The sequence below is a fragment of the Saimiri boliviensis genome, chromosome 10, assembly GCF_048565385.1.
Source record: "Saimiri boliviensis isolate mSaiBol1 chromosome 10, mSaiBol1.pri, whole genome shotgun sequence".
In the NCBI taxonomy this organism is placed as follows: Eukaryota; Metazoa; Chordata; class Mammalia; order Primates; family Cebidae; genus Saimiri; species Saimiri boliviensis.
Window position 1 is genome coordinate 63662824 of NC_133458.1, and position 12926 is coordinate 63675749.

Below are 12926 nucleotides of genomic sequence, written 5' to 3' on the forward strand. Positions count from 1 at the left end.
CCCAAAGGATTATAAATTGATCTATTATAAAGACACATGCACACATATGTTCATTGCAGCACTGTTTACAATAGCAAAGACCTGGAACCAACCTAAATGCCCATCAATGATAGACTGAATAAAGAAAATGTGGCACATATACACCATGGAATACTATGCAGCCACAAAAAAGGATGAGTTCATGTCCTTTGCAGGGACATGTCTGAAGCTGGAAACCGTCATTCTCTGCAAACTAACACAAGAACAGAAAATCAAACACTGCATGTTCTGACTCATAGGTGGGTGTTGAACAATGAGAACACATTGACACAGGGAGGGGAACATCACACACTGGGGTCTGTTGGGGTGTTGGGGGCTAGAGGAGGGATAACAGGGGGTGGGGAGATTGCAGAGGGAAAACATTGGGAGAAATACCTAATGTAGGTGATGGGGGGATAGAGGCAGCAAAGCACCATTGCAGGTGTATACCTATGTAACAACCCTGCAATGTCTGCACATGTACCCCAGAACTTAGAGTGTAATAAAGATACATAAAAGTAAAAAATAAAATAAAATATCAACTATTACAAAATTTTTAGAAGCCAAGGAAAAAAAAATAATTTCCACCAAATACATTCAGAGGTCCTTTAACGGAGTGCTCTCTGCTTCAGCTACAGTCAGCCTCCCTTTAGAGAGGCACGGGCCTCTCTGACTTTGCCCAAGTTTGCCCCTTTGGAGAAAGTTCCCTCCAGGACAGCTCTGCCTTCCAAGTCCTCTTGATCCCACCACAAATCACATGATCTTTATGGAAACATTTAGTAACTGTGCTGTTATCTTTAAAGAGATCTTGGTTTTTAAAATTTTCTTTCTTTTTAATGAAACTCTTTCAAACTTCTAAAAAATAAAAGAATTAGTGTATGCTTATTTTTTCTTAAAAAAATACTTGTGAATAAAGAGTAAAGCATACCCACTATGAGTGGAAAAAGCTCAAACTGTCTTTTCCTCTGCTGTTACACCACCACCACATTCAACACGGAAGACTTCTGTGACCAAATACATTTGATGTTTGTCTCCACACACTAAGTAAGCAATCTGTTCTGCAGTGAGCACCAGCTGGCTGTCCTCCAATTCACTTCAGTTCTAACTCTACCTGGAGATAGCCTCAAACCACAGGTGGAAGGCTCAGACCCAGAAGACCACCCCTGCTTTCCACCAGTCACAAGCCTGGGCCTTAGGAACTTCTAACCAAACAGCTTCAAATTGTGGTTCCCACAATCCCTCTTTGGATTTGGTTAATTTGCTAAAGCAGCTCACAAAACTCAGGGAAACACTTGCTTATGTTTACCACTTTACCATATTTTAAAGAATACAAATAAACAACCAGACGAAGAGATGCAGAGGGTAAGGTCTGAAAGAGTCCCGACTGCCAGAGTTTCTGCTCCCATGGTGCTGGGGTGTGCCGCTCTCCCAGCTCACGGAGCCGTTCTTGTTGCCCTTCCTGTCAGCCTGCCTGTTCCGCTGCTTGGAAGCTCTCCAAACCCTGTCTTCTTGAGTCTTATGTGGAAACATCATTGGATATACCTGATTGAAGCATGGACAACCAAAACGTGATTGAACAAAAAGTGTGATCTAATACTAAGGGACTGAGTGGGGACATGAGACTGGGTTCCGGGACGGGGGAGGCGCAGCTCGCTTCACAGTAGGCTGTGTTTTTCCAGGCTTTTGGTCCCTCCACTCACCCAGGAGAGAGGACCCTGCTGGGTGCGCTGTGCTCATAGGTAAATATCGGACCCTAAAGAGTTTGGCAGAAAGTGATTTATTTAGGCAGAGAGAAAAGAATAGGAGAAAGAAACGGATAGAGAGAAAAGCAGCTTTCATGAGGTGGTGGAAGGGGATCCAGAAAGTGGAATCCGCCCAGATGTGAGTGACAGGGACTTTTAACCTGGGAGGACTTCCCGCCCAAGACCTCTAAAATCACGGATGGAGACATGGGTGGAGGTATGGAGCTGGGAAGTTCTTGCCTTTGAAACTACGCCCCCTTGTGGACCCGGGAAGAGAATACATTCCCTGAGAAACAGCGAGGCCGGCTCGGATTCTTTGTTGGCTCTCAGTGCAGCATGCTTTCCTCCAGGGTATGGGGCTGGAATGACGCTTTTTGACTCACATTAGATTAGAGTTCTGCCTTGGGCAGGTGAAAGTAAGGCAAGGAAAGGTTAGAGAGAGATATCTGAGGCTGAGGCCTGCCTTTGACACGTAAAGTGCCCCAACATTATAACTGAAGCCCGCAACAAGGGCAATGGGAGTTCTGAGCCAGGAACTGGGGATGAAAACCAACATATTGATATCATAATATCACACCGATACATTACTCAGCTATAACCTTTGTTAATATCTTAATGTCTTTCCTTCCAGATTTCATACTACATTACACATTTTAAAATAAAATTAGGTTTAAAGAGGTGATATTAAGATGCCTTTTAAACTTAATATACTGGAAACATCTTTCTTCCTTCTTTTTTCTTTCCAATTAGACTTCTTTGTAAAGATAAACAGAAGAGACTCAACTGCTGTTAGGTCAGCAAAGTTAGGAAGAGCTTACTCTAATGTTAGAGAGGAAGAGTTTACTCTAATGTTAGAGAGGAAGAGTTTACTCTAATGTTAGAGAGGATCTAAGAAATAGAGGGATCCGGCCAGGCTCAGTGGCTCACGCCTGTAATTCCAGCACTTTAGGAGGCCGAGGCGGGTGGATCACGAGGTCAAGAGATCGAGACCATCCTGGTCAACATGGTGAAACCTCATCTCTACTAATAATACAAAAAATTAGCTGGGCATGGTGGCATGTGCCAGTAATCCCAGCTACTCAGGAGGCTGAGGCAGGAGAATTGCCTGAACCCAGGAGGCGGAGGTTGCGGTGAGCCGAGATCGCGCCATTGCACTCCAGCCTGGGTAACAAGAGCAAAAAACTCCGTCTCAAAAAAAGAGAAAGAAAGAAATACAGGGATCCACACAAAATCTAGAAAAAGAACCCAAGTCTGACTAGGTCTTACAGAGCCTGGAAGCTCTTAGAATGCTGGCAGCAGGAGTCTGGGGCCTAACTCAAGGGTTCTGCCATTAATGTGATTACAGGATAATGCGCATGGCTACCCTCTTCCTGTCAACAGGCTTCCCAGCCCTGTGTCTTTCCCCCACTTACATCTTTTGCTTATTCATAGCTTTTATTTTCCCATAACCTCAACTTATTGAAACTTTTAGCTTATAAATGACCCATTATTACCAATCTAGCCTCTCCTTATTGCAAGGACTTTTACCTTTTGCCTATTCTGTCAACCACATAAAATATTTCTGCATGTTCAATTTTATATTCATGACACAGAGGCTCTGATGGACCCTGACAGCCTTTGTATCAGCAAGGTTTTTTGCATCAGCCTTTTGATAGGTGATTGGTCAAGCTAGAGACCGACTACTCTGAATGGGCTGTGCTCTGCAATGGACAACATTCCTGCCCTTCCCAGTGGAAATCCCTTGGTATGTCATGTGTCTTAGAATTGTAGTGTTCTCTTGTGGACATTTTAAGTATTAAAATAGCCATAATTTTTTTCTAGGATTGTTTTCAAACTATGGGTACATTAACTTAGGATGATGAAATCAATGAGAGGTTGAAAACAATACATTTGGTCCAGAATTTTAATAATGAAGGGGGAAATAAAGAGTGCATCCCATTTATTAAGATTGAGGATTGTCTCATGAAACTTTTGTTTCAGGGCTCTCTGTGTGTGTGTGTGTGTGTGTGTGTGTGTGTGTGTGTGTGTGTTTGTGTGTGTGTGTAAATGTATTTGGATGGCAAAAACTGCAATTGCTTTTCACCACCCTAGATATGTGATATTCAAAATATTTAACAACTGATATAACATAGGCATAGACACCCATCGTAAACAACTAACACAGCTGTATTGGAGGGAGCTACCTGTGCAACCTTTTATGGATAGGCAAGGTTGACATGGAAAATGTTTATTTTTTAATATAGGTTATGTCAAAAGAATTTGAAAGATACTATTCTAGACTACAACGAAATATAGCTATATATCATAATTTTTAATAATTGCATAGTATTTGTATAATTTTTGTTATAATTCAGGTAACCTAGTGGTTCTCTTTCCTTGTATAACCCATTTCTAACAGTAAGAGAGGCTCTAGGTAATTTGGAAACATTCTCATGGCACTTCTCTCTCACATCACACACACACACACACACACACACACACACACACACACACTGAGCATTACTAATTTTAACAATTTTTCTATCATTGGCTATTTAGATTAGAATGTTTGGAGAGGGAATAGAATGAAATTGTTAAAAACATAGTCTCTAAAGCTAGATTGCTGGGCTTAACTCTTGACTCTTCAATTTACTGGGTGTGTGACCAGGTTACTTCATCTGTCCAATGGGGATGGTAATAGTCTCTCAGTAGTACCTCCCTCATCCCTATGTTTGTAAGGTTTGAATGAATAAACTTATCTAAAGTGCTCAGATCAATGTCTGAGACATGGTAAATACTCAATTAAATGTTAGCTATTATCATTATTTAGGTTGTATCCAGTTTTTCACAATATTTATGCAACGAATTTCTCTGTAGCAAAATCTTTGGAAAGCAGACTTTATTAAGTCTACTTGTGAAAATAGAATTGCTAGGTATAATGACAAGTACATTTTTAAGTTGTTTTTTTTTAGATGGATTCTCGCTTTGTTGCTCAGGCTGGAGTGCAGTGGTGGAATCTTGGCTCACTGCAACCTCTGCCTCCTGGTTCAAGTGATTCTTCTGCCTCAGCCTCCAGAGTAGCTGGAATTTCAGATGCGAGCCAGCATGCCTGACTAACATTTGTATTTTTAGTAGAGATGGGATTTCACCATGTTGGTCAGGTAGGACTCAAACTCCTGACCTCGTGATTATCGTGCCTTGGCCTCCCAAAGTGCTGGCATTATAGGCGTGAGCCAACATGCCAAGCCCATTTTTAAGGTTTTTTAAAATTTTTGTTAAATTATCCACCTGGAAAGACCCTTTCCTACCAGTGTTTGAGAGGCCAAACTCTAGTCAACCCTGGATATTATGATTTAAAACCAAAAATACTTTGCCAGTCATCAGGGAATATTATTTGAATTTTGCTTGTCTTTGGTTATTAGTGATATAAAACGTTTTTTCAGTTTTTCAAGCTTATTTGTTGATATGGTTTGGCTGTGTCCCTGCTCAAATCTCAGCTTCAATTGTATCTCCCAGAATGCCCACGTGTTATGGGAGGGACCCAGGAATTGAATCATGGGGGCTGGTCTTTCCCATGCTATTCTCATGATAGTAAGTCTACTCAGATATGTTGAGGTTACTACGGATTTCCACTTTTGCTTCTTCCCCATTTTTACTTCTGCCATCATGTAAGAAGTGCCTTTCATCCGTGATTCTGAGGCCTCCCCAGCCATGTGACTGTAAGTCCAGTTAAAACTCTTTTTCTTTCCAGTCTTGGGTATGTCTTTATCAGCAGCATGAAAGCGGACTAATACCATAAATTGGTACTAGTAGTGTGGTGTGTTGCTGAAAAGATACCCGAAAATGTGGAAGTGACTTTGGAACTGAAAAATAGGCAGAGCTTAGAACAGTTTAGAGGGTTCAGAAGAAGACAAGAAAATGTGAGAATGTTTGGACCTTTCTAGAAACTCTTTGAATGTCTTTGCCCAAAATGCTGATAGCAATATAGACAGTAAGGTCCAGGCTGAGGTGGTCACAGATGGAGATGAGGAACTTGTTGGGAACTGGAGCAAAGATGATTCTTATTACATTTTAGCAAAGACACTGGCAGCATTTTGCCCCTGCCCTATAGATTTGTGGAACTTTGAACTTGAGAAAGATGATTTAGGTTATCTGGCAGAAGAAATTTCTAAGCAGCAAACCATTCAAGAGGTGACTTGGGGACTGTTAAAGGCATTCTGTTTTATAAGGAAAGCAGAGATAAAAAGTTTGGAAAATTTGTAGCCTGACAATGTAATAAAAAAGAATAACCCACTTTCTGGGGAGAAATTTAAGCCGGCTGCAGAAATTTGTATAAGTAGCAAGGAGCCTATGTTAATCTCCAAGATCATAGGGAAAATGTCTCCAGGCCATGTCAGAGAACTTCATGGCAGCCCCTCCCATCACAGACCTGGAGACCCAGGAGTTAAAAATGGTTTCGTGGGCCAGACCCAGGGGCCCCATGCTAAATGCAGCCTAGGGACTTGGTGCCCTGTGTCCCAGACACTCCAGCCATGGCAGAAAGGGGCCAAAGTACTGCTTGGGCTGTGACTTCAGAGGATGCAAGCCCCAAGCTTTGGCAGCTCCCACATGGTGTTGGGTCTGCAGGTAGTACGCAGAAGTCAAGAATTGAGGTTTGGGAACCTTTGCCTAGATTTCAGAAGATGTATGGAAATGCCTGGGTGCCAAGGCAAAAGTTTGCTGCAGGGCCAAGGGCCCTTATGGAGAGCCTCTACTAGGGCAGCGAAGAAGGGAAATGTGGGATCAGAGCCCCCACAGAGTCCCTACTGGGGCACTGCCTACTGGAGCTGTCAGAAGATGGCCATCATCCTCCAGACCCCAGAATAGCGTTTCCACCAATAGCTTGTACCGTTCACCTGCAAAAGCTACAAACACTCAATGCCAGCCCATGAAAGCCACCAGTATGGAGGCTGCACCCTGCAAAGTCACAGAGGCAGAGCTGCCCAAGACCATGGGAATCCACCTCTTGCATCAGCATTACCTGGATTTAGACCTGGAGTCAAAGGAGATCTTTCATTTTGGAGCTTTAAAATTTGATGGCCCTGCTAGGTTTTGAACTTGCATGGGCCCTGTAACCCTGTTGTTTTGGCGAATTTCTCCCATTCGGTATGGCTGTATCTAGGAAGTAACTAGCTTGCTTTTAATTTTACAGGCTGATAGGCCAAAAGGACTTGCCTTGTCTTAGATGAGTCTTTGGACTGTGGACTTTTGGGTTAATGCTAAAATGAGTTAAGACTTTGGAGGACTGTGGGGAAGACATGATTGGTTTTGAAATATGGGAAGATGAGATTTGGAAGAACCAGGGGCAGAATGATATGGTTTGGCTCTGTGTCCCCACCCAAATCTCAACTTGAGTTGTATCTCCCAGAATACCCACATGTTGTGAGAGGGACTCAGGAAGAGGCAATTGAATCATGGGGGATGGTCTTTCCTGTGCTATTCTCATGATACTGAGTAAGTCTCCCCAGATCTGATGAGGTTATCAGGGGCTTTCCCTTTTGCTGCTTCCTCATTTTCTCTTGCCACCACCATGTAAAAAGTGCCTTTCACCTCCTGCCATGATTCTCAGGTTTCCCCAGCCATGTGGAACTGTAAGACCAGTTAAACCTCTTTTTCTTCCAGGTTTCGTGTATGTCTTTATCTGCAGCATGAAAACAGACTAATACATTTGTCATCTATGTTTGACCCACCAGTGGGTTCCCTTGAGAATGTGTCTTGATGTAGAGTAAATGTTACAATGTGACAATTTCCCAACTAACCTGTGAGGCTCTCACTTTATAATCTTCTATCCTGGCCAAGGGCAAAGTCTTGCACATTGATGATCCGGATACATTTAGTTGAATTAAATATTCCAATTTCCACATCTGATTTCTGCAGTGAATTGTTGAGCAGAATTATCTGGCAGTCAGAAAAAGAAAGACATCAGATTGATCTCTCCCTAGTGTCTCAAAATGGCCTTAAGGTATCCTTCCTTTGCACTTCTAAGAATTAGATAATTACATAAGAACATTTAACTGCTTTTCTTTATTACTACTGCTTCTCTCTGGTGGTTATATGTTAAAATGTCCCACTTATCAAAGAAAAAAAATATTTTCATATTTGAGACTACACAAACATTGTAATTCCAAAGAGGACTGCCTTCTCATCAGCAGCAAACATTTACAAAGGGCCTACTGCATATCAGACATGTGGATGGTGCACGGGGAAGAGTGCGTACACAGAGGATAGAATACGTTTCATTCCCACAAGGAGGTTAGCCCTTAGCTGGTGAGGGAAAAAGCATAGTGAGGGGAGAATGCTACGGAAGGGGCATTGGGAATAGATGTTCTATGCCCAGCCTGGCTCTAACTTACTGGGTCACCATGGGTAAATCCCTTAACCTCACTGTGCTTTCATTTTTTTATTTGGGAAGTTAATAACATGAAATTATGTTTATAACATCCACCCAACTGCATCATTCTATGAGCTACAGGGTTTAAGAAATTAAAAAATGGAGGAAAAAAGAAGAGACAGTCAGATTCCTAAGTGGTCACCGCCAGACAGTAAGATGGGAACCAGACAACAGGGAAGGGCTTAAAGGAGAGGAAGGGAATGTCCAGTTGAGACAATCAAGGGGGATTTGTAGAGGTTGAAATCTGAACTGGACCCTGTTGGGAGAGGGATCAGTAGGTAGAAAAGATGGTGTGAAAAACAAAGTTAGAGAAACAGTATGAACAACAAGCAGATGCCAAGGTGAGATAGTGCCACACATGCTCTTGGGACCCTGGATAGAGCAGTTTGGCTAGAACAGAAGGTTCTTGTCAATTTCCATTGCAATTTTACCCTAATGAAATGATTTATGGAGAGGGCCTTGCCTATACAGCACAGTTTACCTTCAAGGATCCATGTGCACCTCTGCTGGGTGAGATTTTCAGGAGCACTGATTGTGAGAGGAGAGTGCTGTGGTCTGTTAGTGCTATGCAGTGGGCTAAGAGTCAGGTGTGGGGCAAGGAGGGGCTCCTCTGTGACACAGGTTTGTCATTCCAGTCCTAGGTCCTAGGATGACTCGAAAGTTTTCGAACAAGGTCAATACAATGCAGTGTTTTAGGGCAACTCACCTGTGTGAAACATAGATTAGTCTGGAGAAAGAAGAGATTAGAGGAAGGAAACTGGTTAGGAAGTTATCATAGTACTCAAGGCCCCTTGCCCAGCTTTGGGCACTGGCCATGGGCATGAAGAGGATATGGCCATTAGAAAATTCCTAAAAGGACGAGATGATGCAGGCCTAAAAGATGGGAGAGGTCAGGAGAGGGCCCGGGGAACTGCAGGCAGAGGAACGGCAGAATGGGAAAGGGGAAAGGAGCACTAACTCCTTTTCCAAGCTGCAGGAAATACAAGACATTGAAAAGTTCCAGATGGAGGAAAGGGAGCTTACGCCATTGTCTTTTTCTTTCTTTTCAATGTATGGTGCAGTTGGCATAGTGGGAAGCAATCTATGGCATTGTTGGGGGCATTAGTTTTGCAGCCAGACAGAATGATTTTTAGTCATAATGTTTTAATCAGTGGCTCCAACAATGATGGAATACACTATTATCAAAAAATTACTTTTAGCCTAGTTAAGTGTCTGCTTCATCATCTATAAACGGAGATATTAATGACACCTACTTACTGGGCCACCTGAGACAGGGTAAAGACAATAAATAATAGCTACAGGTAAAGTATAATTTTTACTTTTATTTTCCTATATTTATATTTGCAGGGTGCAGAAGAAGTCAGCATTACAGTTGGAGGCTAAACAGTGGAGAAGACCAGACAACACTTTGAGGGAATGGGAAAGGGAGCCATTTTGTGATCAAATGCCTTAATCATCTGATTCTCTTTTCCTTTTTATGGATTTTTTATTGTGAAAATTTTCAAACACAAAAGTAGACAGAGTAGTATAATGAACTCCGCTGTGCCTATCACCTAACTTTAACATTTTTCCAACTTTGTGGTTTTAAAAAAAGTTATGGAATTATTTTAAAGAAACAAATGGGGGAAGGGAGGTTATGCCTTTGTCTTTTTTCTTTTCAATGTATGGCGCAGTGCAAGGCGATCTACTGGCATGCCTGGGGGCATGCATGCGTTTTGCAGCCAGACAGAATGATTTTTAGTCACAAAGTTTTAGTTCAATTCTCTCATGAGAATATTTTTAGGAAGCACACAATGAAAATGTAAAAAGAAAAATTGGTGGATTAAACTAAATAGCAAGAAAATTGTTAAAAATACAATAAAGAGTTGGCAAGAAAGTGGAAGTTTCAGAGGCAGAATAATTAAGTGAAAGAATCAGAGAATTAAGCCAAGAAAGGAAACCAGGTTTCACTTTGAGGATTTAACTTAACCCAAATGAACTTGAACTTCTATTCTTAATGGTTTCTATGGATGTACCAGACAGGACCTAAAACCCAAATTCACACAAGATGGGAGTATGAGAGATTGCCACTCTTCCACATTTAAGCTGGACTTCCATAAGGTCACATCCTCAGTGGTAATGAAAGCTAGACATAGCCAGCTTCCCAGGGAGCCATAGGATAACTTGATTGCCTCAAACCTTGATACTGAGCAAAGTAGAAAAAACATCTATGAGAATTTATAACCACAAAATACTCTCTCAACAGGTTCTCAGCCCTAAAACAGCACCATCAGAGTACTTTGGAAAAAGAAAAATCCTCAAGGCAAAAATCTAAAGTGGCCCTGGGTTGGCAGTGGCCTCAGGCTTCTGGCAGACACAAATATGTTCTCTGTGGAAGAAAATGCCTTAAATTTGGGCTTCCAATAATTCCCATGAAGTTCCAAGAAACTATGCCTCACTGTCAAAAACCACAATACTTACAGTCCTGAATGAGAGCTAACAAGAAAAGAGGCATCAGACACCAGAATCAGAACCACAAATGCTTCACATATAAGAATTATCAGGCAAGTATCAGAACATACATGTGTAGGTAAAGCAATTAACACTAAGAGAAGTAACTTGCCTAAGTTTGGAGAGCTGTGACAGCCAAAGTCTTTAGCCGCAGTCTGAAATCAGGTTGTCAGATGCTAAAGCTTTTTACTTTTTCTTTTAAAGGGAATATTTAAAGGGAATATTTAAAGCATTATGTATATACCTCCCTTAACACTGTATTTTTCAGTTTCATCTATGTTGATACATGCAGCTCATCTAGTTCATTTATTTTAATATTGCATAATTCTCTATTATTTGAAAATATACAAGGATTCATTTATTCACTTTTCATTTTTCCACAATAATGGAAATTTAGATTTTGACTTTTTACCACACTTGGGAGTTTCTTTGGTATATACAGAGGGCAGGAAGGCATGAGCATTTTTAGCTTTATTAGATATAGCTAAATGGCATTCTAAATTTGCAAAGTTGGTGGGTTTTTTTTTTGTTGTTGTTGTTTTTCGAGGGAGAGTTTTGCTCAGTTGCTTAGGCATGATCTTGGCTCACTGCAAGGTTGCACAGTTTTATGTTCTCACTAGCAATGCATCCAAGTTACTTCAGCTCCACATTCTTAACAATGCTTAGTATTGCGAGATGTTATTTTTATTAATATTACAAATATGAAATTCTATCTCATTGCATTAATGTGCACTTTCTTGATTACTAGTGAGACTGAGCATCTTTCTAGCTATTTTTTGGCTTTTGAGTTTTTTCGTTAGTGACTTAACTGTTCAAATCCTTTGCCCATTTTGCTACTGACTTCTTTGCTAATTTTCTTGCTGATTTGTAGAAGTTCTCTTATATATTCTGGATACCAATTTTTCACTGTTAGTGAATATCTTTCACTATTAGTGAATATCTTTTCCCTATCTGTGGTTTGTCTTTTTCATTTTTAAAAGGCATCTTTTGATGTGCAAAAGTTTTAATTTTGACACAATTTATTAATCTTTCCCTTTATGGTTTGTTCTTTGAATGTCTTGTTCAAAAAGCATTTCTCTATTCAAGGTTATAAATATACTCTTCTATACTTCATGCTAGATATTTTAATTTTGCTTTCCACATTTAGATCTTTAATCCACCTGGAATCCATGTATGTGTTTGATATGAAATAGGGATCTAATTTTACTTTACACAGTGCCAGTAACCAAGAGCCCATCTTTTCTCAGTTGATTTGTAATATAATGTCAATGAAAACAAGGAAGATGATGATTCAGAAAGTCATCAACAACCAGGACCACCAACAACCACATTTATCAGAATGTGAGAAACATTTACTAAGTCCACTGGAACTGAACTGAACACATAATTGTCAGACAACCCACTATATGCTTTGGAAACTCTGCAAACTGTCCTGCTTTCAAGAGGGAATGTCTTTAGTTTTTTTGCCACTGTCTTGTTCTCCATTTCAGAAAGTCGAAGTCTGTCGGCCAGTCACAGGCACTGTCTTTTGAGGCAGCCATTGTGCTTTTCCCATTTTTCCAACTGCCAACTTCATCAATTTACTCTTGTTAAAATTTCTTCTCACAATGTACATCTTATTCACCTTCATATCCCCAAGTGCCATTTATACTGTTTAACTCATACTTTCCAGTAAATATTTCTTGCATGAATATCTTAAAAGAATCAGTCCGTTTCTTCATATATCCATCCAAGGATTGTGATGTTCAGAAAATGATTAGGCAGAAAGCTATTCTCAGTCACAGAACACATGCTGGAACATATAGTTCCCATAGCAAAAGCTATAAATACCTGCAGAAACATTTTGGGAAATAGTTTTGTTTCCCCTATTTGATTAGCCAAGAGCCAGGCAGCAAGGGCAGAAGGCTCCACTTCATTTGGCAAAGTCACACTGGAGTGACTGTCAGACACTGAGCATCAGGAGAAAGGCATGCAGCTAAGAGTGTGGTAAGGATGTCTGCCAATTCTACATGTTTATCAAACACCTGTAAAATGAGAATGTCTGTGTTTTATACAACACCTGGCCTTTAGTAGAAGCTTAATAAACTGCAGTTTATCACTGTAGGTATTGTTTTTATGTGCCAGTTACTTACAAAACAGAGAAGAATAAGACAAGGTTCTTACCCAAGTACATTTAAAAGGGTGGTTGGGGTGGGGCAGTAAGGCCTTAAGGAGCAAGAAGCAGAAATGGAAGGGAGTGGATGTTTGTTTTTGTAGAATAGGTGAAA

At 40.8% G+C, this 12926-nt stretch overlaps 1 protein-coding gene across 3 annotated transcripts in view; it reads right to left on the minus strand.

Annotated features, from left to right (window-relative positions):
* The window catches only part of LOC141580081 (uncharacterized), a 100289-nt gene that overhangs the window by 16865 nt on the left and 70498 nt on the right, over window positions 1-12926 (minus strand). For 2 of the 3 annotated variants that reach the window (XR_012512093.1, XM_074379356.1), the window contains exon 2: window positions 7538-7676. Coding sequence is in view for 1 of the 3 variants with exons in the window: in XM_074379356.1 (XP_074235457.1) it covers window positions 7554-7676 (123 nt within the window). In the remaining 2 variants the exon portion in view is untranslated. Of the gene's footprint in view, window positions 1-7537; window positions 7677-12926 lie in introns of those variants that run through there. The other variant, XR_012512094.1, reaches the window with a different exon arrangement.